The sequence below is a fragment of the Geotrypetes seraphini genome, chromosome 1 (genome assembly GCF_902459505.1).
Source record: "Geotrypetes seraphini chromosome 1, aGeoSer1.1, whole genome shotgun sequence".
Taxonomy (NCBI): Eukaryota; Metazoa; Chordata; class Amphibia; order Gymnophiona; family Dermophiidae; genus Geotrypetes; species Geotrypetes seraphini.
In genome coordinates this window covers 337,272,747-337,298,901 of record NC_047084.1, presented here as the reverse complement: position 1 = coordinate 337,298,901, position 26,155 = coordinate 337,272,747, and the positions used below count along the sequence as shown (strand labels likewise).

Genomic DNA, 26,155 nt, shown 5'->3' with positions numbered 1-26,155 from the left:
ATTGTACTTCCCTTTCCCATTTTTCCATTTTCCTCTTTTTATTTTTATTTTCATCTCAATTTATTTATTAATCTCACCTTCCCATTCTCTCCTAATGTATCATGTACATCAATGCATAAATGCTTCCCTTTTTCTTAGTTTAGATAAGTTTTTAATTTTTTAATATTTTTTATATATATTTCATTTTATTGTGAAACGTTTAGATATCTGTATGATAAATGGTATATCAAAAATAAAGAAACTTGAAACATGTTTTGGCGTGTAGAAATGCCTTCATCAGGGGGTCCCTCACTGAAATCACCAAGCTGATCCTTTCTCACCAGATTCTATCAAATACAGTGTTCCCCCAGTTGTTCGTGGTCGTTGGTTCGCAGTCCCGATCATTCGTGGTATTTTCGGACCGTGAACCGCCAACAAGGAGAGGGCAACGGGAGAGGCAGGAGAGAGCAGCCGAAGCGCTGTGAGTGCAGGAAATCACTCACGGTTGGCTCCGACTGCCTCTTCCTGCACGATGTTGAGCCTTATCCAATCAGGAGCTGCTTTGACACACAGCTCCTGATTGGATAAGGCCCGACTTCGTGCACGAAGAGGCGGTCGGAGCAAACCGCGAGTGATTTCCTGCACTCGCAGCATTCCGGCTGCTCTCCTGCTGCCCTCTTCAGTCTCCCCCATGAAAAACCGTATTCGTGGTTTTTCGAGATTCTCAGGAGTTCCATACTCACCACAAAGAACTGTACACTCGTCACAACAGCAGTTATTAGTCATTCATTCATTCTGACAACTTTTCCTCAATTTCCATAGGAATTCTTCATTCTCTGTTATGGCTCCTACTCTCTGGAATTCTTTGCCTTTTTATCTTCGTTCAGAAAAATCATTTGCGATCTTCAAGGTACAATTAAAGGCATACTACTTCTCCTTGGCCTTCAGCTCTTAATTTACTTCCTTTTGATAGCTACTTCTCTCACAAGTTGCATTCCTGGCTTTATGAAATTAGTGTGGGCAGAACTAAATTCTCTGTTTCCTCCCCTACCATATTGTTCATCCCTTTCCCCAACCTTTTTATTTTTATTGTAATCCGCTGATTCCTTCTTTCCTCATGTTCTCAATTGTATTTTACATTTTGTTTTACTTTTCTGTTTCCTACCCTATTTCATTTTTTTAATTCATTTATTTAAAATTTAAAATTTTTTATTGTAAACCACTTAGATTTACCTCCTGGTTTTATATTTGTGGTATATTAAATAAATTGAACTTGAACTAGAATAAACAAATTCATAAAACATTTTGGGTTCAATTTGGGCTGAGAGGCTTTGGAGAGGAAGGGCTGTGGCTCACTGGTTGAGCTACTGCCTCTGAACCCAGAGGTCATAAGATCAAATCCTGGTGCTGCTCCTTGTGACCCTGGGCAAATCACTTCATCTTCCAGTGTCCACTGCTTTGAATGTAAGCTTTGAAATGCCAAATCCACAAAAAGGTGCTATACAAGTCCCCATTCCCTTTCCTCTTGACAGTACTTCTTGCAGTACGGATCAAGTCAATTCAGAGAAAATTGTTCAAGAAGGTTACATGAACTGCATAGCAAATTACTGGAAAAGCCCAAATCCGTGCTTGCTTCAAATGACAGCCCTGATCCATATGCAGCTATCACCTGCAAAACAGTACAGAGCCACCATAACCATTTCTCCGAGGTTCCTTGCTTGATGTAGAGAACAAAATACATACACTGCCTGCCCCGGGAGCAAGGATCTGGCTTGGAAATCCAGGCCAAGCCCTCTATATCATAAGATAGTGCATTGTCACAGAGCTTTTCTCCTGTATGACCTTGTTCATTTTTCTTGCATCAAGCTTTTCATTTGTTGTCATTAGAATATCCCAGTTGACCTTGACCTCTTCATTCTTTACAGTTCTTGTAGAACTGTGATCCTGTTTTTCCGGTATAGTGCTGTTGTAGTGTTTAAACAATTTCAAGTGGAATTGAAGGCTATTTTTCTATATATAGCTCTTCTGACACCAGCACTTCATAGCCAAACAAGATGTGCAACCGTCTCCAGCTCTGTTTTCGCAGAATCAACATTTGTCCATTTTACCAGAATTTTTTTTTTTTTAATATGCTGGCCGTGAGCTATTTTGTTTATAGCCCACTGTCCTATTATATCTATCTCTCATCCTTAGGTTTAATTTCACCTTTCCTTAATTATTCCTGTGTCAAGTTCAACCAATATATGGTTCCTAAAATAATAACATAAGAATAGCCATACTAGATTAGGCCAATGGTCCATCTAGCCTAGTATCCTGCTTAAAACAGTGGTCAATCCAAGTCACAAGTACCTGATAGAAACCCAAATGGTAGCAATGTTGCATGCTACCAATCCCAGGGCAAGCAGTGGTTTCCCCCATGTCTATCTGAAAAGCAGACTATGGACTTTTCCTCTAGGAACTTGTTCAAACCTTTTTTAAATCCACCTACGCTAACTGCTGTTACCACATCCTCAACAACAAGTTTGAGAGCTTAACTATTAATGGAGTGAAAAAATATTTCATTCTATTTGTTTTAAACGAATTACTATGTAAATTCATTGAGTGTCCCCTACTCTTTCCATTTTTAGAAAGAGTTAAAAACTGATCCACCTCTACCTATTCTATACCACTCAGGAAATAAAGGGATTAGTATTCAGCAGAGTTAATAGAAACATAGAAACATGATGGCAGATAAAGGCCAAATGGTCCATCCAGTCTGCACATCCGCAATAACCATTATCTCTTCCTCTCTCTAAGAGATCCCACATGCCAATCCCATACTCTTGAATTCAGACACAGTCTCTGTCTCGATAACTCTTCTGGGAGACTATTCCATATATCTACAACCCTTTCTGTAAAAAAGTATTGCCTTAGATTACTCCTGAGCCTATCACCTCTTAATTCATCCTATGCCCTCTCATTCCAGAGATTCCTTTCAAATGAAAGAACCATGACTTATGTGCATTTATGCCTTATAGGTATTTAAACTTCTTTATCATATCTCCCCTCTCCCACCTTTCCTCCAAAGTATTGAGATCTTTAAGTCTGTTCCCATGCACCTTATGACAAAGACCACGCACTATTTTAGTACCCTTCCTCTGGACCCGATTCCATTCTTTTTATATCTTTTTGAAGGTGCGGCCTCCAGAATTGTACACAATATTCTAAATGAGGTCTCACCAGAGTCTTATACAGGTGCATCAATACCTCCTTTTTCCTACTGGCCATACCTCTCCCTATGCACCCTAGCATCCTTCTAGATTATGCCGTCACCTTTTCAACCTGTGTGGCCACTTTAAGATCATCACATACAATTACACCCAAGTCCTGCTCTTCTGTCATGCACATAAGTGCTTCACCCCCTAAACTGTACTGTTCCCTTGGATTTTAGCTGTCAAATTTCAGATCATTCTTCAAGCTCTGCCATGTCTTTCTTCATGGTATTCACACCATCAGGAATGTCCACTCTATTGCAGATATTGGTATCATCCGCAAAGAGGTAAATCTTACCCAACAACCCTTCAGCAATATCATTCACAAAAAATGTTAAAAAGAACAGACCCAAGAACAGAACCTTGAGACACACCACTGGTAACATCCCTTTCCTCAGAGCGATCACCATTGACCACTACCCTCTGTCGCTTGCAACTCAACCAGTTCCTCACCCAGCCTGTCACTTTGGGACCCATCCCAAGGGCACTCAGTTTATTTATTAGACATCTGTGTGGAACACTGTCAAAGGCTTTGCTAAAATCTAAATACACCACATCTAGCACACTCCTCTCTTCTACCTTCCAAAGTATTTAGATCAATGCTGTCTTGTTAAAATGTTTATTTTATTTTTATTTTTCCTCTAACTCTACTTTTCACTTCTCTATTACCCTCCAGGTACTTTAGTTAGATTGTGAGCCTTCGGGACAGTAAGGGAATTTTTCAAATACCTTTCTTATTTCTAATCTTAATGTATATTTTCTGTAAACCGCTTAGAACCTAACGGATGTAGCGGTATATAAGAAATAAATTACATTACATTACTCCATCTATCCATTTCTCTGGTCACCCATTCAAACAAATTGATCAGATTTGTCTGACAAGACCTCCCTCTAGTGAGTCCATGCTGCCTCTGATCCTGAAATCCACTAGATTCCAGAAACCTCACCATTTTCTATTTTAAAAGCGTTTCCATTAATTTGTTTACCACAGAATTCAGACTTACCATCCTGTAATTCCCTACTTCTTTCTTACTTCCACTTTTGTGGAGAGGGACCACATCCACCTTTCTCTAGTCCTCTGGTACCACTCCTGACTCTAGAGAAGCATTGAAGAGGTCAGTCCACAGAGCCACCAGATCTTCCCTAAGTTCCTTCAGCACCTTTGGATGTACACCATCTAGCCCCATTGCTTTGTCTACATTTAATTTAGCTAGCTTCTCACGACCAGAACCCTCTGAAAATCGATCAGGTTCTACCACTCCTCCATCCCTGTTCGCATTTGTCTTTTGCAGTCCTGCTCCCGGCGCTTCAACCGTGAACACAGAACAGAAATATTTGTTAAGCAATTCAACCTTTTCTTTATCAGCTTCTACATATTTCTCCTTTTCACCTTTGAGTCTCACAATGCCACTTTTGCACTTCTTCATATCACTGATATATCTAAAAAAAAGGTCTTGTCTCTCCATTTTGTCATGCCCAACTTAGTGCAGGAAGAAGCGGTCGGAGCATACCGCGAGTGATTTCCTGCACTCGCAGCGCTCCGACTGCTCTCCTGCTACCCTCTCTCGCTGCCCTCTTCAGGCTCCCCCATGAAAAACCGTATTTGCGTTTTTTTGAGGTTCACGGGGGTTCCTGGAACAGAACCCCCGCTAATCTCGGGGAGTACTGTACTACTTTTGAGAACCAAAGCAGCCTTCTTTTCTTCTTACTTTTACTTACTTGCCTCACAAAAAGGGTTGTCGCTCTTATAATAACTCCTTTCAGTTTTGTCCACTGCACTTCTAATCCCTCCAGACATTCCCCTTCAGACAATTCTTTGACATAATCCCCCATCTGAACAAAGTTACTTTTTTTAAAGTCTAGAACCTTTACTTTTGAATGAGCCCTCTCTATACCCCTCTCAATATTAAACAGGATGCCATATGATCACCCACTGTAACATCAGAAACACCTCCCCGTTTGTAAGCACTAAGTCCAGTATGACCCCCATCCTACATAGGTTCCATTACCAACTGCTGGAACAGTTCTCCTTATAGAGAATTCAGGATTTCCCTACTTCTAGAAGGCCCCAAATAGGGAAACCCCAATCAACATCCACAAGGGCCCTCCAGATGGGGCCCCGAGCCACCAGTGTGGCAAGAGGAGAGGCACCAGCATGGAGGAGAGATGCCGGTGCCATCTGACTGCCTCTCACCATGAGAAACAAGTCCTGTAGGCAAGTCAGCTAGTGCCAGCGCCTCTCCTCCTTGCTGTCGTCTCACGGCACACCCGGAATTTCGCCGCAGCACAGTTTTCAATGCATTGCTGTATAGTATGGCCAAAGTTGCATGTACATATCTGTGCACACAACTTAATTATTTAACATGCTAATCAGCTATATTTGGCAATTAACACTTAATAATTAATGCTACTTGGCACTAATTAGAAGTTATGCGCTCAACTTTCTATGCATATTCTAAAATATTTCTTCCTATCTGTTTTAAAAGTACAGTACTCCCCCAATGTTCACGGGGGTTCCGTTCCAGGAACCTCTGCGAATGTTGAAAAACCACAAATATGGTTTTCAGCGGGGGAGACAGGAGAGGCCAGCCAGAGAGACAGGAGAGGGCAGCCGGAGCACCAGCGAGTAAAGGAATTCATTCACAGTATGCTCCGACCACCTCTTCTTGTACTAAAGTCAGGCCTCACCAATCAGGAGCTGCATGTCAAAGCAGCTCCTGATTGGTGAGGCCCGACTTTAGTGCAGTGCGATCGATGCGGCGTTATCTTTGGACTGACTCCCTCTTCCTCAGTGCTGCAGTGCACAAATTTGCGGGCAGCGGCTCCTACACGCTTCCTGCGCCTGAACCGTCAATGAGGAAGAAGGAGCCGGCCCGAAGATAACACCAGGGATGGCATAAAATGGCCAGGCGGGAGCAGGCCAGAAGGTAAGGCACAGCATGGAGGGAGGGAGACAACAAAGGTAGGGGGAATGATTTTAAATTTAGTGATTGAATTGTGTCAATTTTGAGAATTTTCATCTGCTGTCTATATTTTGCACTGCTCAGGAAGAAATGCATTGCTTCTTTTTCTCTGGGGTTGTACTGCATGCAGAGTCTTGAATCTTAGGGTTTGGTTTGTATATATTAATACTTTTAGTTTTTGGTCCTATATTTGCATGGGGTTCTGTTTTCTGGTAGGAATGAATGTTGAGAAGCATACAGTATGCTTTGTGTAGTTTAATTTTGTGGTAAACCATTATGTGTTGTTAATAAGATTATATTGTGTGTGCGTATATATGAAAAATGAATGGAAAAAATAGTGTTACAATTAGTACTACTATGGAGGCAGGGTCTGGGGTGGAGATTGGGCAAAGATGGGCGGGTCTAGCCCATGACTTAGCCCAGAGTTTTTCAACCGCCGGTCCACAAAATAATTATTTTATTTCTGCCGATTCATAGGTGTCAAAAGGTTGAAGAGCACTGTTCTAAGTGACAATTACAGGAGCCATAAAGCTTTTAAATCATCTGCAGACAATAGATATAATGTTACCTCTTGGTTACTGGTTTCACTAGGGTTAAAACTGAATCCATGGTCCAAAGAGTAAATATCAATACTCACTGAGTCCAGTGCCAGACCACCATCGCAGAGATAGGCTTGGATAGGGGTGACTATGAGGAATGAGAAAAGGACTAGTTCTTTATGGGTCAGATAAGAACATAAGAATTGCCACTGCTGAGTCAGACCAGTGGTCCATCATGCCCAGCAGTCCGCTCACGCGGAGGCCCTCTGGTCCAAGACCAGCACCCTAACTGAGACTAGCCCCACCAGCGCACGTTCCTGTTCAGCAGAAACTTGTCTAACTTTGTCTTGAATCCTTGGAGGGTGTTTTCCCCTATAACAGCCTCTGGAAGAGCGTTCCAGCTTTCTACCACTCTCTGGGTGAAGAAGAACTTCCTTACGTTTGTACAGAATCTATCTCCTTTCAACTTTAGAGAGTGCCCTCTTGTTCTCCCTATCTTGGAGAGGGTGAACAACCTGTCCTTATTTACTAAGTCTATCCCCTTCAGTACCTTGAATGTTTCGATCATGTCCTCTTTCAATCTCCTCTGTTCGAGGGAGAAGAGGCCCAGTTTCTCATAAAGTGTGTTATCTCTATCACAAGTAGTGGCATAGTAAGGGGGAGGGGAGAGGGGGGCGATTACTTAGTCTATCCCCTTTCACCTTCATCCTATATCTCCTCATTCCAGAGCTTCCTTTCAATTGAAAGAGACTCTCCTCATGCACATTTATGCTTTGTAAGTATTTAAAAGTCTGTTTCTCCAGCTGCATCCCACTAGATCTAGCAGCAGGCAGAAAATCATTTAAGGATGCATCAGAGCATATATGTCTGTCCTGTGCTGGAGCATCCAATGACAGTAACACATCTATATACAATAGCAGGGGGCCACAACATGACTGATATCACCGACCTCCTAGGCAATACTCAAATTCCTGACAATTTACTCCTGTTCCTGATTCTAAAAAAAAGTTGAAAAGGTCAACGGCAAAGCCACCAGTAATTTCTCTAAGTTCCTTCAGCACTTTTCCATGCATCCTATTTGACCCAATGGCTTTGTCTACTTTTAATTTAGTCACCTTATCAGGAACAGTCTTCTGAATTTCTACAGTTCTACTCCCATTCCTTCATCAGTTAAGCAATTTTAACTCATCAATCTCTACATATTCCTCCCTTTCACCTTTGAATTTTCACTATGCCACCTTTCCACTGCCTCCCCTATCTCTCTCTCTCTCTCTCTCTCTCTCTCTCCACTTTGTACAATGACACAGGGATAGAATTTGTCCCCATGCCCACGGATATCCAGGGGAAACCATTCTGTGTCATTCTTTAGTGCCTTTCTCAACCTCAGTCCTTCTACACCAGCATTCTTCAATGCAAGGCTTGAGGGACTGTGGCTGTGCCCATTCATACTCCGATTCTTTATCTGAGCCAAGTATAGGATAATGAATCCATGGTGACATCACTGATGAGGTTGGCTTTTAGCATTGGTGGAATGAAGAATTATGACATCACAATACCTGCTCTGGATACCAGAGACTGTCATTCTTTAGTGTCTATCTCAACTTCTTCTACATCAGCATTCTTCAATGCCAGGCTTGAGGGTCAGTGGTTGTGCCCATTTATACTCTGATTCTTCCCTCTCTCCTTAAAGAATGACATGGGGATGGTTACCCGCAGTTAACCACAGGGAGAGGGACAAATTCTGTCTCCATGTTATTCTTTAGTGCACATGCACCAAGTTGTGAATGGCCTATGGGTGCTACTATGAGTGTGATTGTTCCCATGGCAGGCCCTAAGTGGGGTAAGGTTGCCAGTGCCACTCCTGACCATCCCAGTGCAATGGAGGGCTGGGTGGCTTGCCAAAGACTACAAGAAGCTACCATGGGATTTAAATCAAGGCCTTCAGGTTCCCATCCTACTGCTCTGTCCATTAGGCTTCTTCTCTGCTCATCTCCTATCATTAACATATATATTTTAAAAAAAAGTAATTGCTCTATTTTAATGGACTTACTATTTTTCTTCTATTTGAATTTTACAAGAAATCAATGTACTGGCTTCCTCTTTCTGTGAACCTTTTCCTCTAATTTATATTGACTTCCGTAATAAACCCTCCCCCTCCCCCTCATTTACTAAGCAATGGTAGAAGTTTCTACCGCAGCTCAGAGCGCTAAATGCTCTGACACTGCTCCAATGCTCATAGAATTCCTTATTAAAAGGGGGGGGGGGAGGTTAATTAATTGCCCCTAAAATATTTTATCTTCTTTCAGTTTTGCCCTCTGCTTTTGTCTATTACTCCAGATGTTCCCAACTGACTTTTGGCATGCTCTTATCCTGACAAAGTTTAAAGTCATTTAAAACGTAACTGCTTTTACGCTTCAGGAAGCATACAAAAAAAATATTGCAATCAGGTAAACATACAGGTATTATTTAAAATACAAAAATAAAAATATACACTAATCCAATTCCGAATATATCGCCACATCCGCACTCCCTCTCTGTCCACTGAAAAGCACATAAGCAATGTCTCCCACTCAGTCTATACCACCACTCCCTCCTATCCCCACTGTAAATTCTAAAACAGCTGTGGTTTTAAAGCTTTGCAAACGTGAATGTCCTTTAATTTCATCTTGTGGCAGACTGTTCCAGTAACTAGAGACTGCTCCTAAAAAAGATGCCACCTTGGCTATTTCCAACCTAGAAGTCTTCAGCCCTAGGATCACTAAATTGTACACTTGCTGTGATCTCACATTTCATGTTGGTACATCTTTGTGAAGCTAAGTTCTCATTAAGATAGGCTGGACCTATCTTGTGAGTGCTCTAAAAGTTAAATACAATCATTTTAACCTAACTGGTAACTTTACCATTGGCCCACGAAAAGCACACAGCAATGAGGTCACCCTATCCCACCGTGCTTTCCACATTGTCAATCTGCTGAAATCTATCCTTTAGCATCCCTACATAGAGGGTCATTTTATAACAGAAGGCCTAGTTCAAGGCAGCAAAAACACTCTTTTTTTAAAGCCTATTTTATAAAGAAAAGGAGGTGTCATTTTTCTTTATAAAATACTAGTATACGTAGACAAAAATGTGCCTTGATTTAAGGTGTGATCACATATCAGTCCTAAGGGTGGTGTAAGTGTTTGCATCTAGATGGTAGCAAAAACATGTGTAAATTATTGTATTTTATAATCTATGCATGTACAATTACATCAGGGCTATAGCAAGCCACAACTGCAATCACACACCATGGCACACCTGCCTCACCAGAGCATCGGTCTTCCTACCGAAGCTCCCCGAAACCTCCCACACAAACCTCCCCCAGTGCATCCATCTCTTTCCTGAAAGTCCCCCCTCCCCGCTACAGCATAGAGTGCCTCCCTGCCCCATCCCTCCTCCACAAACACATGACACAGCATCTCTGCTTCTCCCTATCCTACCCCCAACACATGATGCACCTCTCCCTTTTTTTCTTTTTTTTTTACCTCCTCTTCCCCCAAAATTCTCTTCAAACCTTTCAGCTACAGGTAGACGATCACATTCAATAAAGGCTAGGCTATAGCGATCTAAAACTGAAACCAATCACCTAAGACTCACTGCTGAGTGTGATATACTGTTCCATATGGGCACGTAAGACTCATTGTTGATTGCAACATACTGTATTATACATGCATCTTTCCAAGACCCCCAAGGTCCCAGTAGTACCATATATCCAGTTTTGCTGAGTAACACCACTTTCACCCTAATCCAATGCCTCAAATTCATTGTACATTTATCTCTATATGTCTCCAATACATTCAAAAGTACCCTAGGACCTGTACCTCTCTAACACCTATGATAATCTCGTCAAGTCCCACCTAGTTGTGAATATTCACTGTAACCCTTATTGAACTTTTCCAGTATATTGTGAAAGTACCCTTAAATTGTGAGTGTACCGATGTAACCCATTCTGGGCTCCTGGGGAGCAATAAAATAAAATAAATAAATAAGCTATAAAATAAAATAAATAAATAACCTCCTGCTCCAGCGTGTTGTGAGATACTGCTGGGTCCTTCCCATACAGCATTAGGAAGTGCCTCAGATCGTGTTGGAGTGAGAGGCTCCACGGAGCGTTGCTGTGGTTATTGAACGTGATACTCTACCTGCGACCGGAAGGTTTGAAGGGAGGAGGATTTCCCTAGGGTAGGAAAGGGACAGGTGGAGACGCTACATCAAGGATTGGGAGGACAGAGACACTCTAATGTAGCATCCGCCCGTAGATGGGGCACCGGTTTAGCAACCTCACCTTTGCGTTCTGTGCCATCACACTGGCTACAGCCCTCCATTATGTTCTACTCAAATTCTGTCCTTGTGAATGTTCACAGTGTAATTAAACTCTGGAATTTGTTGTCAGAGAATGTGATGAAATCATTAGTTTAGCAGGGTTTAAAAAAATATATCTGGATAATATAACAATATAACAAAAGTCCATAGACCATTATTGAGATGGCTTGAGGAAATCCACCACTTATTCCTAGGATAAGAAACATGAAATCTGTTTTACTGTTTGGGATCTTGCCAGGTACTTGTTGACCTGGGTTGGCCACTGTTGGGCCTGCGGTCTGTCTCAGTATGGCTACTCTTATATACAATAACGCTCTTATATTCTTGTGGAAGTAAGTGTCATGGAAACAAGGTGCATATTTTTACATTATCAGCATTTTATAAGAGATTATATACATGCATAAATGCCCATTTGTGCATGTACGAGGGGCTGTTGTAAAGTTCTCGGCCCAACCAACAAAGTTGGAGCAGTCTACATCGAGGGCTATATACTTACCCCCTCTATTAAACTGCGCTAGCAGTTTCTAGTGCAGAGAACCGCGCTGAATGGCCTGTGCAGCTCCCGACACTCATAGGAACTGTATGAGCGTCGGGAGCAGCGCGGGCCGTTCAGCGCAGCTCACCGTGCTATAAACTGCTAGCACAGTTTAATAGAAGAGGCCCTTAGTCCAAGGATTTTCCACTTTATTTGTTCTATCAGACAAATACGGAATGAAAAACATGGAAAATCCTTGGACTAAGTGTGTAGCCCTCGAAGGAGACTGCCCCAACTTTGTTGGTTTGCCTGAGAACTTTTCATCGGCCCCTTGTAAACAAACCAATGAACACCAATAATTGGGCACTAACCCTCAGATTCTTTAAATGGTGCCTAAATGGGCCATTTGGGGGGGGAGTTTGGGGGGGTTGCTGTTCTTGGTGGTGATAAGATTTCAGGTATAATATGTCCCATTCACTCGACTACTAGTTCAGTCTTCTATTCTTCATGATGGATAGCCATGCTTTAAAATCATCAATTGAGCTGCTCAGCAAACAATATAAAAAATAGACATTCTCCTAGAATACAGTTGTTATTCGTATTTCACACCAGAAACATAAGAAGCAGAATTGCCTGCGTTCCAGTCAAATGTTCTGGATACTTTACAACACACTAAATACAGGAAAACAGTTATATCAAAAAAGCAATCATTATGAAAAGAATATTACAGTTTTCCAAAATGAAGCATAAAAGGGAAAAATGCAAATTATAAAACCTGTTTGGTTCCAAGGAGGACATGTTAGAGCATTGATATATGTTTAGCAGCCTGTCTTCTAAAGTGTAGTAAAGATCTACACATACTGAATTAAATGCAAAAATTAACATGCCATAACAGCAAAGCCAATGCATTAATTTGTTGGCGGCATTCCAAGTATGTTTCCATACAATTACCAAGAAGCACAAGGGGCCTTCAAGTCCTGAGCAGTCAACCTTCCATTTATTGAAGGACGTGACGGTCCATGTTTTGGCAAGAATACAATTCAAATTTTACTGTCTACTATTTAAAGCAATCAATGGAGACAGCCCAGCCTACTTGAACAACTGCCTTACCCAAACTGACACAACCAGGCAAAGGAGAGCCCAAACACCATTCACGTACCCCCCGATCAGAGGCATCAAATGCAAAAAACTGTACGATGGCCTACTGGCCACGCAGGCAGCGAAACTTGACCACCAATTATCCAATCTACTGATGACGACACCAGACTACAAAACCTTCAGAAAAGAAATTAAAACCCTGTTATTCAAGAAATCCATCAAGACAAACTAACTCCACAGGAAGTATCTTAATCCACCAAAGTACACCGCTCAACTATGTAATCTCTTCTGGAATTGTCCAGATAACCTCTAATATAATCCGCAAAGTAATGGTAGAATAAAAGTCACTAATGTAATGTAATGTAATCTGTCTGCGTCAAGGGTCATTTAATGTAATCCATACAAAGAACAATGGAAAGATAGCCAAACAGATAACACCAAATATTGACTCACTCAACAATCAGTATCAAATAGTACAATATGCAGGTGTAACTTGCTATAACCTTGGATACTGATTGTTGAGCGAGTCAATTGGTGTTATCTGATATCTATTAACATCACTTTTTATTACAATTAATTGGCTCATTAGCCAATTAAATTGTGCGCACACCTTTGAGTGGTGTGCAAATTTCAGCACCCAAACATGGGTGCCATATATCCCGAGTTTGGCGCATGAATTCAAACTTGCTGTCACGCTATTACTGTGAACACAAGTTTCTAGAGATTCAGAAAGTTAATAAAAAGGTTTATTTCACAATATTCCATATAATAAAAGTGAAAGCATATCAGGTACAAATTGTCTGTGTCAAAAAGTTACAGTAATTAACCTCATATATTGAATGCTCAAGGAGTGAGACCTGGACCCTACATAGGCCATGTCTCACTTCTTAAACAGGATGGAAATAAACAAATGAACTGAAAGGTTATCTTAAATGATAAATGAGAATGAAAAGATGAAAAATGAAAATAAATGAGTGTGAGTGAATAATGTGCATGAATAAATGATGGCATACCAAAACTGTGTTTTATATACAAATGATTGTCTGAATGAAATATGGTGAAGAAATTGAAAAACCATGTTTTATGTGTTATGAATTGAATGAATGAACAAAACTTGAATGAATGGTTAAAAGGGTTGAAATGTTATTAATTAACCTGATGATTGGTCTTGACCAGGGGTGTCAAAGTCCTTCCGCGAGGGTCGCAATCCAGTCGGGTTTTCAGGATTTCCCCAATGAATATGCATGAGATCTATTAGCATACAATGAAAGCAGTGCATGCAAATGGATCTCATGCATATTCATTGGGGAAATCCTGAAAACCCGACTGCTTTGCGGCCCTCAAGGAGGGGCTTTGACACCCCTGGTCTTGACTAAGTTTGGATTAAAATATAATGCTATTATTGTACTCATGCCCTAACAATTAGCAAGTGCTAATTCACACGCTGTTAGTACACTGTAGCAAACATGTCCCTTAGCTTCTTAGGTTGTGTTCTTTGCCTTTAGTCATAATTCCTGCTTCACTTCAGCCAGTTCAGGCCTACTGATTCACTTTAAAGAATTCAGGCCCTAGTTTTAAAAATCGTCATCCTCACCTTTGTAAAAGCAGTACATCTAAGTGGTATATGGGCAAAATAACATTCTGACAAGTCAAACTGTGGTAACTTTAGTAGAAGGCATTATTTACAATTACGCAGGTGCTGCTCTTTCCAGAAGAAACTGTTGATAAAACAGTGATCCTAGGCTTATGTTTGTTTCTGTAATTACTATGGGGAAAAAATTGTGCTTTTTGAGGTCTCGGGTTCCTCTTGGTTAGTAGAATTTTTCGTTTACTATATGCTTTGGTGGTTTTGGTGTACATCAAGCTTAAAAAAACATGTGACATGTTGCTAGAATAATTCCATGGAAGAAGAAGAGACTGCTGGAGGCAATCAAGAATCTGCAGAAGCAGGAGGTGAAGGTTCCAAGGGAAATGATGGTAAAAACTCTCAGAATCTGGATGGAGGAAAAAATTCTACTAGCAGCGGAGGTTTACAGAAGGTAGGCAAAGCAGTGAGAAAGGTAGTGTCAATAAGTCTATATTTTGTTACTGCTATGCATTCATTTGAAACATGGGAAATCTCCAACATTTCACACATTGTTTCATGTCATTTTTATCCTAAAATTTAATCAGGCAGAAACAGCTCCTGAACCAAGAGGCATACTAGGTGGTTGCCTAGAACTGCAGCTTGAAGGGGGCCAGCAGGGAGCAGCTGCAATAAGAAGCAAAACAATGAGGTCCAATAATAATACAAATTCAAAGAATGATCATTGTGGGCAAGATTCTCAAAAGTTTAACGTCATCGCTAAACTGTTTTCCAGTGGTTTAGCCTATACGTAGTTTAGCGGCAGATTATCAAAAGGGATTATCTCCGTCTTTAGCGAGGTTTCTAGAAGTCTCCAACTCTGACATGCAAATGGGCTCTTCAACACTGAAATGAGCCCTCCGGTGGATTCTTTAAAAATGCTGAGCCATTTTCAAAAAGCGGCGTTGGCTTTTGGTGACAAAAAAAGCAACTGGTCCAGGAGTGCCGGTCAATATCAGATACTGCTAGAAAACCCTGTGTTGTGATGCAGCAAGAGAGATGCCCACTCTCTTCTGCTGCACTAAAATCCCTGATGCAACCGCCCTGACATAACCTAACTGCCCCCCCCCCCACACACACACACACACACACATAGCAGGAGAGATGCCCACTCTCTCTTACTAATCTAATCTAATCTAATCTAAACCTTAAGTTTATATACCGCATCATCTCCATGAGAATGGAGCTCGACACGGTTTACAAGAACTTAAAATAGTGGGTAGAGAAGAAGAAAAAAGATTACATGAACTTATGTGTAGAAGGGGGGAGAGAAAGGGGGGAAGGATAGAGCTACAATTTGCTGAAAAGCCAGGTTTTCAGTTGTTTGCGGAATAACTGAAGGGAGCTCAGGTTCCGCAGCGGGGTGGTGAGGTCGTTCCAAAGACCTGTGATTTTGAAGAGAAGGGATTTTCCCAGTTTGTCTGAATAGTGGATGCCGCGTGGAGAGGGGAAGGCTAGTTTAAGCCTTTGGGCAGTTCTGGAGGAGTCGGGACTGGAGGAGTTGAAAGACAGTGGGATAAGAGGAGGCAGGATTCCGTGAATGATCTTGAAAGCCAGGCAGGAACATTTGAAATGGATTCTGGAGATTATTGGGAGCCAATGAAGTTTGGCAAGGATTGGGGAGGCATGGTCAGACTTGCGTTTTGAGAAGATCAGTTTGGCTGCAGTATTCTGGATTAGCTGGAGTCTTAGAATACTTTTTTTTGATAGATTTAAGTAGATGGTGTTGCAGTAATCTAGTTTGGAGAGGATGATGGATTGGACAAGGATGGCAAAGTGTTGTTGGCTGAAGTAGGATCTAGCTTTCCTCAGCATGTGAAGGCTGAAAAAGCATGATTTTGCCAAGGAGTTGAGGTGGTCATTGAGGGAGAGAGAGGAATCGATAGTGATACCAAGGACCTTGCATGAGAACTTGAGCTGTAGTGTATCGCCTGTGGGTAGTGTGAAAAGTGTGGGCAGGTGTTCGAATTTTGGGCCGAGCCAGAGTAGTTTTGTTTTAGATTCATTTAGTTTCATCTGTACTGAGAGGGACCAGGCACGGAGTCTCATTATGCAAGCTGTAATGTTTTCGTGGAGGTTGGTGAGGTTCTGGTCAGTCTCAAGGAGGACAAGGATGTCATCTGCATAAGTGTAGATTGTTTCCAGGGGGGATAGTTTAAAGAGTTTCAGGGAGGACATGTAGATGTTAAAGAGAATAGGGGAAAGGGGTGATCCTTGAGGGACACCGCAAGATGGAGTCCAAGGAGTGGACATGGTGCCATTTGTGTTGACGGTGTAGGAACGGGAGCGTAAGAAGTTTGAGAACCACATTAGGACGGTGGAGTCGATTCCAATCTCGGAAAGTTGGTAAAGTAGTATGTCGTGATGGACGACATCAAAAGCAGCGGAAAGATCGAATTGTAGTAGGACAGCGAATTTGTTACGTGAGTGTAGTTGTTGTACCTTTGAAATTAGGGAAACTAGGAGGGATTCAGTGCTAAAGCAGGATCTGAAGCCATGTTGGTAGGGGTGAAGAATGGAGAATCTCTCGAGATAGGAGGAGAGCTGGGTAGCAACTATGGTTTCTAGAAGTTTGTTAAGTAGAGGGATATTTGCTATGGGACGGTAGTTTGATGGTAGGGAGGGGTCGAGATCGGCTTTTTTCAGAATAGGTGACAAGGCAATGCACTAAAATATTCGACGCGACCACCCCGCCACTGAACCAACAACCCCCCCCCCCGCAGTGGGAGAGATGCCCACTCTACCCTGCTTTCAAATGACCCCCTCCCCCATCTCCACCACCCCCTCCCCTTACCTCAACATAGATGAGCCGGAGGGACATGGACACCCTCCTCCCATCTGCTGCTGCTGTGTCATCTAAAATGGAAATTCCCCTCCCAAGTGCATCTTGGGATGCATCAGGGAGGGGCCTGAGGCTCTTATTGGTCCAGGTTGTTTAAAGCCCCTTTTATGGGACACCTTTTCGTGGACACCTAAGGCCCCTCCTATGGAGTGTCCGGGCTAATCAGAACCTTAGGACCCTTCCTGATACATCCGGGGAGGGGCCTTAGGCTCTGATTGGCCCAGGTAGTTTAAGGCCCCTCCAATCATAGCCTCAAGCCCCTCCCCGGTGTATCCCAAGATGCACCGGGAGAGGAGTTCCCATTTTAGATGATGCAGCAGCAGCTGGAAGGAGGGTGTCCACATCCCTCTGGCTCATCTATGTTGAGGTGAGGGGGCGGTGGAGATGGTGGAGGAGGATCACTTGAAAGCAGGAGAGAGTGGGCATCTCTCATGCTGCGGGGGCAGTCGGGTCAGTGGCGTGGTGGGTGTGCAAGTTATTTTAGTGCAGCAGGAGAGAGCAGATATCTCTCCTGCTGCGGGGGCGGTCAGGTAGCATCGGAGTGGTCGCGTTTGACATTTTAGTGCAGCAGGAGAGAGTGGGCATCTCTCCTGATGTAGAGGGGCAGTCGGGTCGTGTCAGGGTGGTCGCGTCAGGTATTTTAGTGCAGCAGGAGAAAGTTCACATCTCTCCTGCTGCAGGGGGGCAGTTGGGTTGCGGTGGTCATGTTGGGGATTTTATTAGTACAGCAGGAGAGTGTGGTCATCTCTCCTGCTGTTGTTGTATTTTGGGGGGGTGTTACGGTGTTGACACCATTTTATTGCACATGTGCCCATCGCTTTAACCAGCGATGGGCACATGCAAATTTAGCAAATCTTCACTGGTGTTCACCGACCTCATTTGCATGCACAACTTTTTAAGAATGTCTCGGGTTTTTAGATTCGGTATCAAAATGGCTGTGTTAGCAGACCGTTGCTTTTTAACGTGTGTTTTTGAGAATCCTGGCCTGTGTACTTTCATTCATTCAAAACGAATGCTAGGAAGTTCTTCTTTACCCAACGTGTGGTCGACACCTGGAACGCGCTTCCAGAGGACGTTATAGGGCAGAGAACAGTTTTGGGGTTTAAGAAAGGATTGGACAATTTCCTTCTGGAAAAGGGGATAGAAGGGTATAGATAGAGGTTTACTACACAGGTCCTGGACCTGTTGGGCCGCCGCGTGAGCGGACTGCTGGGCGCGATGGACCTCAGGTCTGACCCAGCAGAGGCATTGCTTATGTTCTTATGTTCTTATATGTATTCACAGTGAGGGTGAGCACATTTTCCCAGTGGTGTAGGGTATGTGACACCTTTGGTATACCACTACCTGAGGAAGGGTATTTTGGTCTCCAAAAGTTTGTTTAAAAATGTATTAGAATTAGTCCAATAAAAAGATTACCTTATTTCCATTTTCTATTTATAAATGTTTATCAATACAGCTACAATACTACTTTATTCTACAGCAACAACAAAAAAATCTTTTTTCTACCTTTTATCATCTCTGGTTTATGCTTTTATCTTCTCTTCGCTTTCCATTCCATCCAGCGTCTGCACACTTTATCTGTCCCTTCCATTTTTTTCTGTCTCTACAGCCTCAGCACCCTGAGGTTGTGGGTTCAAATCCTGCACTGCTCCCTGGCCAAGTCACTTAATCCTTCACTGCCCCATGTCCATTAGATGGATTGTGAGCCCACCAGGACAGATAGGGAAAATGCTTGAAGTACCTGTATATAATCTGCTTTGAGTGTGGTTGTAAAACTACAAAAAAGCAGTATACAAGTCCAATCCCTTTCCCTACTCCCTTTCCCATGAGCTGGCATCTCTCTTCTCCTTTCCTTTCCTCCTTCCCACCCCCAACTCACTTCATGGTCTGGTATCTGCTTCCCTTCCCCATACCCTGGGATCTCTCTCCTCCTTCCATATCTCCCTCTCCATCCATGCTCTAGCATCTCCTTTCCTTCCTTTCCCTCCCTCCCTTCCTTCCTGATGGTTTGGCATCTCAGTCTCTTTCCCTCTCCCCATGCCTCAGCATCTCTCTCCTCTCCTTGCCTTCCATCTCTCCCTCCTCCTCCATGCTCTAGTAGCTTCTATCTTTACTTTCACTCCCTCCCTCCCTCCTTTCTTTCTGGTCTGCATCTCTGTCTCCTTCTCTTCCTTTCCTCCTTTCCTTCCTGATGGTTTGGCATCTCAGTCTCCTTCCCTCTCCCCATGCCTCAGCATCTCTTACCTCTCCTTCCCTTCCATCTCTCCCTCCACCCCCCCCAGCCCCATGCTCTGGTAGCTTCTCTTTTTCCTTTCCCTCCCTCCCTCCTTTCTTTCTGGTCTGCTTCTCTGTCTCCTTCCCTTCCCTCCCCCATGCCCTGGCATCTCCTTTCATTTCCCTCCCTTCTTTCCTTCCCTGTGGTCTGGCATCTCTCTTTCTTTTCCTCTCCCTTCCCTGATCTTCCTTCTCCCTCTCTCTCCCCAATTGGCTGTAGCATTTCTCTCCCCCTTCCATCCCTCCCTCTCTTTGTCACCTCCAGTCAGCAGCACAATATTTACAATTCACTGCTCTTATCGGAGTTGGGTCTTCCTCTGCTGGGTCCCGCCTACTTCCTGTTTCTATGAAGGCAGGACCTGGCAAAGAGGAAGGCTCAATGCTAACAACAGCAGTGAATTGTGAACACTGCTGCTGCTGCCTGGAAGAAGTTTATGAAGCTGACGCTGGCCGTTGGAGGAGCCATCGGAGAACCCCCTTATGGGTTGCACCCGGGGCACACTGCCCCCCCCCCCCCCATACACACATACACACTTGGTATGCTACTGCATTTACCAAGGGAAACAGCTTAATGGTAATACAGTAATATATTAATACCTGCAAGTAAAACTAGCATGGTACATTCATTATGCCCAAAAAGGTGACCAGGGTTTAGAAGCGTAGCAACCTGGAAACACACCCTGTGTGGCATGCACCCACCCTGCCCACTACATCATGGCCAAGCAAAAAAGTCCAATGGATGGAGCATAATATTGACACCCCCCCACCCCCCATCTCCCTTGCTCCGTGTGTGGCCACAGTGACTGAACATAGCTAGCTATGACCCCGCCACAGTTGTTGTATCTGCCACTGTGTCTTTAGGGTACCTGCTTTTCTTTATAGAAGAGGCCCCACTTAAAGAATTATCCATCACTTGTTGAGTGTACTTTAATATAGGGGCCCTTAAGTATATACAGTATATCATCAATATGATGTTCAACAGGATTGTTATACAAGAGGTGCACCTAAAGTGATCATAATTGCTGAGTCTAGTTATCAAAAGTTTCATCTAGGACATCTAATAATAATAATATTTTATTTTTATATACTGCCATACCCAGGAGTTCTAGGCAGTTCACATCAATCAATCATTATATATACAGTACAAATAGATATTTAAAAAATTGAAATCATCTAAAATTTCAGCAAAGTTAAAAGCTTAAAGTGGGAAAATACAAACAATTTAAAATGAGATAAAAATTATAAGTAAGTAATAAGATGCATTAGGTTGCCAGTCTATTGAATAATTGAGTTTTTATCTGTTTTCTAAAATCAAGATAAGAGGAAGCTTCTAATGCAATTTTGGCAAGCCATGTATTCAGTGTGGCCGCCTGAAAAGAAAAGGTTCTGTCGAGGAACCTTTTGTAATGACAGGATTTTATTGAGGGATACCCCTGCCGCTGTATATCTTTGCAGCCAAATCAGTGAAGTCTCAGTTAGGGATGGGTGTTTGCAATTAAATGTCATTCACAAAGATTAGTGTGCACTCTTTTTTAAAGAATGCACCCTCTTTCCTGACATGTGTGGTGGGAAAAGATTACAAACTTTAAGAAGAGTGCACCCTCTTTCATGTTGTGCACACTCTCTAAGAAATGTGTGCTCTTGGCAACATTTGCTCCAGAATGGGGAAAAAAATGAAAAATAAATAACACAAAATTTTGGGGTTGACCATTCCTAGTCTGAGCTCTACTCTTCAGGTTTTCTAAAATGCCTCACATAACCAAAACACGCATGTTAACATACATTTAGATGGTAATTTTATAACTATACACAAGTTAAAAGCACACGGTTTAGGGTACTTTTTATAACAGGGGACCTTGGATTAGAGGGTAAGAAGGCATCTACATGGATGCATGGTGGGAAGGGCGGCACTAAGGCCATGCCAAAGTTCCAAAGTCATTTATTAGCACTAGAACTGAAGACCCTAGGCCTTCACAGACAGACCACTCGACTCCCTTTATGCTGGTTCAAACATTATGAGTTTAATAATCAAATGGTAGCTTACAGGAACAAATCACACAGCATACAGAGTGATAGAGCATACATCAGGCTGGCCAGACTGATGGAGAACTTCCAAAGAGTTCTGAAGCTCTGGTCCCGGGAGCCCTCTTTTATAGGACTCTGACAGCTCTGGCCCACCTTGATGCATGTTACATTTCACATTTTCATTGGTTAATCATATTTATTATTTCATTTATTAATCTAATGATTGGTTAACATGAGTGATACTGTGTTACCACACCCCTTATGATTTCTTAATTCTACCTCACAGCAATATAAGCTTAATTTTCCTTTTACTACACTCGTACTCTCGTCATAAACATATGTTTCAAGTTACATTTGCTTACTGAGGATCTAAAATATGGAATCCACATGTCCAAGTTTATTAAAAGTTTGATATACCGCCTTATCAATCTCAAAGGCGGTGTACAATAATAAAAAGGGATTACATAAGACATAAATAGTATTAATAAAATCAGACATTATATTGAAGCCTCCTTTACTAAGGTGCGCTAGCATTTTTAGCGCACGCAGGAAATTACCACGCGCTACGCTTCTAGAACTAACGCCAGCTCAATGCTGGCGCTAAGGTCTAGCGCGCACAGCAATGTGGCATGCGCTATTCCGCGCGTTAAAGCCCTAGCGCACCTTAGTAAAAGGAGCCCTAAGAGTATGTAAACTAACTAAATAAATAAATACAAACTTCACAAGTGTAATTAGATAACAAACACATTAATTAGGACAAACTGGAACAGAAGGAAAAAGGGGAGGAACTATAATCTTAAACGTAAAGTACAGAAAAGGAAAAAAAAAAAACCAATAGGCAGGAAGGAATGAGGACACAAGTTTAATTATTGGTTAGTCCTTAAGAGGACTGTTAGAGTCCAAAAGCGTCAACAAAAAGGAAAGCTTTAAGTTTGGACTTAAAATAGCTGTCCTGTTCAGTTGAGACAGTTGGGCCAGATTCGCAAAACGGCCTACCAATCCGATCCGGGTCCGATCCAGGTCCGGGAGGGGCTGATTCATGACGCGTCCTCATGCAAATGAGGACGATCGGAATCACTCCCTCAACCGACTGCATGGATCGCTCTCTAGCGATCCCGATGCATGCGCAGACCATCTGTAGATGGTCTGCGCATGCACTGGCCCTCCGTGCACGGCAAAGCTGGAAAAAAACTTTTTTTTTTACTTTACATTTCACGAGCCCTTTTTACTTTTAACTTTGCAAGCCCGTGGTTTTAACCCACTTTAAACCTGCAGATTAAAACCATGGGCTTGCACTGCAGGGACGGGCAGGAGAGTCGGGGCAGAGAGCAGGCGATTGGGGCTGAGAGCAGAGAAGCAGGAGATCGGGGCAAAGAGTAGGAGATCGGGGCTGAGAGCAGGATGGCCAGAGCAGGAGAATCGCAGCAGAGAACAGGGTTTTTACACAAGTGACGGGTCCTCAGCAGTCACTTGTTTTTGGATCGGCTAGCCAAGTCGGTGTGCCTGCATTTATTTAGTGAATCGCATCCCTCCTACTTTGCATGCCGTTTCCTCTCATCTGCATGCGCGGATCGGATCTGAACAGAGGATGATCAGCCAGGAGGTTAGTGAATCGAGTCGGAGGAAAATCGGGTCGCAAAGGGGTCGCTAAGTGGTCGGGACTTGATCGGTGGGCTTAGTGAATCTAGTCTTTATGTATCTTGCTATCAGTTTAGGAAAGCATTGAAGACCTTTCATTTCTCTGCTTAAAACAATTTTTCTATAATGTATTAGTATTTGTAGTCCCCTTGGCTGAGGGTAAGTTGATTTGTAAACCATACTGAATCCTTATCGAGGCTTGCACAGTATAAGAGAGAGAATGGTATGGTATGTCTTTCATTGTTTAATGATACATTTATGGATTCATGAACACAACCATTTTATTGATTTCACAACACAGGGTAAAGAGGAAGAAGGTCTAAACACCAAGAAGAATGAAGAAAGTGATGAAGAAGAACAAGAGAATGAGGAGGAAGAGAAGGAGGGTGAAAAAGTAGATGGTGCTGCCCATGGTAGCAATAGCACAGATTCCAGTGAAATAGAGGGATACAATGCAACAACTGTACAGGCAGCCTCTACCACTCCTTCCGTTGTTGCTACTACTTCAGTTGCTTATCCTTTCTATAGCTCCACTATATATGCACAGCAAGGAGAAGGTGAAAGTGGCAGCAATGGGAATCACCAGGATGAAAATGGAGGCCAGGAAAGCTACCCATATATGACCACTGAAAACAGCAATGGTGATCCCTATGGCAATCAGGGCGAAACTGAAAACAGCATTGTGTTTCTAGAAGGCAATGAAAATGAGAAGGGGAGGGGGATCACCCGAGGCGACAATTTTGTAGGATATGATGATGAATATAATTATTATAGCAGTAATGGGTATGGCAGATATGGCCATGAATACTATAGTGAACAGTGAGAAATCAGATCATGTGCTGTGTTTGTAACACCAATATTATGTCTTACAAAGCACTACACGTTACTAAAGTACGTTACTGTATTAATGCACGCCAATGCCATCAATATGCCTTGTTAGCAAATAGGCCTCATTGCATAAAATGGGACCTATGGTAAATAACGCATGTTATTGTATGTTAGCGCACAGTAACCTGGCCGTGTCTTTTAGGAGATCTAGCCTAAGAACATGAAAGAAGATAGGATGTAACAGGTAGGACTAATCTTTCAATTGTTGTTAATAATAGGAGGATGTCACAACCTACTTTTGCTTTAGCTAAAATTTAGTATTCACCCAAGGCTTTCTAGAAATATTGTAGTGCAGAACACCAGCATTTGCATCAGTCCTGCAGAAGTATTATAATAATCTTTGCAAACCTTCAATCTGTGCCAGAGGAAGATATTGCCGGTGAAACAGGATGTAATTTATGGAAACCTCATTGTACATTTTTTTTTGGACTGGAATTGTATTACCGGTACTGTTTATAGCAATGTCAAAAACCTCTACAAGTGATCAGAAAGTGTGTTAGCATGTTGGCGTCAGAGTTTTATCACAGTTGTTTATAGGCATAATAATACTGAAATGATAATAGTCCACCAGCTGTGTTACAGTGAACCAGATAAAAATTATTTATAACTTAATGGGTCAGTTCACCTTTTTTTTTTTGTATGCCTAATTGCAAATTCCTGTAAGCTTAGGTTTAGAAAGATGGATAATTCAATCCAAGTTCAAATCCTGATGGTTGTCCTCAAAAACCCAAAATATTGTTCTACATCCTACACAAATATAAGAATATATGAAATACCATGTTGAATCTATCCAACAGTCCATTTAGCCCAGCATTATAGTGACCTGTCTGGATCACATGGAAGAGCCTGGCAAATCTTCACAGGCAAAGGTACACCACATTGTTTGTCCCAGATGTAATAGATAAGGGGAAAGGGATTGGGACTTATATACCGCCTTTTTGTAGTTATATAGCCACATTCAAAGCAGTGTACCGTATTTTCACGCATATAACGCACGCGTTATACACGATTTTTACAAACCGTGCATAACCTTACACGTTATACGCGTGAGCGTGTTGTACAATTTTTTTTTTTCATTCCAATCCGGCATCCCCCCTCCGAGATTCGCGAGACCAGAAGGCTTTGAGCTTGCGCAAATGCTCAAAGCCCAGTCCAGCCCAGCACAAGGAAGAAGGAGGATCACCCTCGCACCGCCCAGCCCAGCCCAGCCCAGCAACAACGAGGGAGGATCTTCGGGCACTGGCACTGGCACGTCCTGTGCATTGGTGCTGGTGCTGGTGCCCAATTGGGTAAGAGATGTTTTGCGGTGCTGGGGGGGATGTAGGATCGCGGGGGAGGGGGGTGACGCGAGCGGGGGGGAGGATGCCGGTTCGCAGGCCAGAAGAGTAAGTGGGAGTGGGAGGAGGTTATAGCAGCATGCGCAATATACGCGTGTGCGTGCTATATAAAAATTTTTTTTTTACAGAAATGCTTTGGACCCACGCGCTATACACATATGCGTGTTATACACGTCTGCGCGTTATATGCGTGAAAATACGGTACATACAAGTACTTCAGGCATTTTCCTTATCCGACCTGGTGGACTCACAGTCTATCGAATGTACCTGGGGCAGTGGAGGATTAAAGGGCAAATTATATAAGAAGCGCCCAAAAGTTAGGCGCCCACTTAAGCACTGTTCAACGCGATTCAAGTAAAATTGGGTGCTGTTTAATGAATCACACTGAGCGGAACCTATTTTGGAGGCGCCCAAGAAATAGGCCAGCTCTAGGCACAACTAAAAGTTAGTCGCCAAGCTGAGCGCTTAAGCACGCTTAAGAGCAGTGATTCTGCAACAAGGCGCTTAACATGTAGCCACGCCCACGCCTAACGTGCCTAGCGCCTATTTTTTGGAAGGCCGCCTAAATTTTTAGAGGCGCCTTGTTGCTGAATCGCTCTATCTTGATTGGCGCCTAAGTTTCAATTATTGCTGATTAAAAAGCTTCATTGAGCTTGTTAGTCAATTTAGATAGGGGCCTATTTAGATGGGCGCCTCCAAAATAGGTGCCCAACATTAGGCGCTGGTCACAGAATTTGGGCCTAAGTGGCTTGGAACCCACAAACCTCAGGATGCTGAGGCTGTAGCTCTAACCACGACGCCACACTCTTTTCCGGTCTACGTGGATAATGATTAGGGATATGCATTCATTTGAAAGAACATAG

At 42.7% G+C, this 26,155-nt stretch overlaps 1 protein-coding gene across 3 annotated transcripts in view; it reads left to right on the top strand.

Annotated features, from left to right (window-relative positions):
- Positions 1–24,567, top strand: part of IBSP (integrin binding sialoprotein) — a 54,452-nt gene extending 29,885 nt beyond the window's left edge. For all 3 annotated transcript variants that reach the window (XM_033937845.1, XM_033937935.1, XM_033938030.1), the window contains 2 exons: positions 14,557–14,703; positions 23,369–24,567. In XM_033937845.1, coding sequence (XP_033793736.1) covers positions 14,557–14,703; positions 23,369–23,890 — 669 coding nt within the window. In that variant the 3' untranslated portion in view covers positions 23,891–24,567. The remainder of the gene's footprint in view (positions 1–14,556; positions 14,704–23,368) is intronic.
- Positions 24,568–26,155: the final 1,588 nt, after the last annotated feature.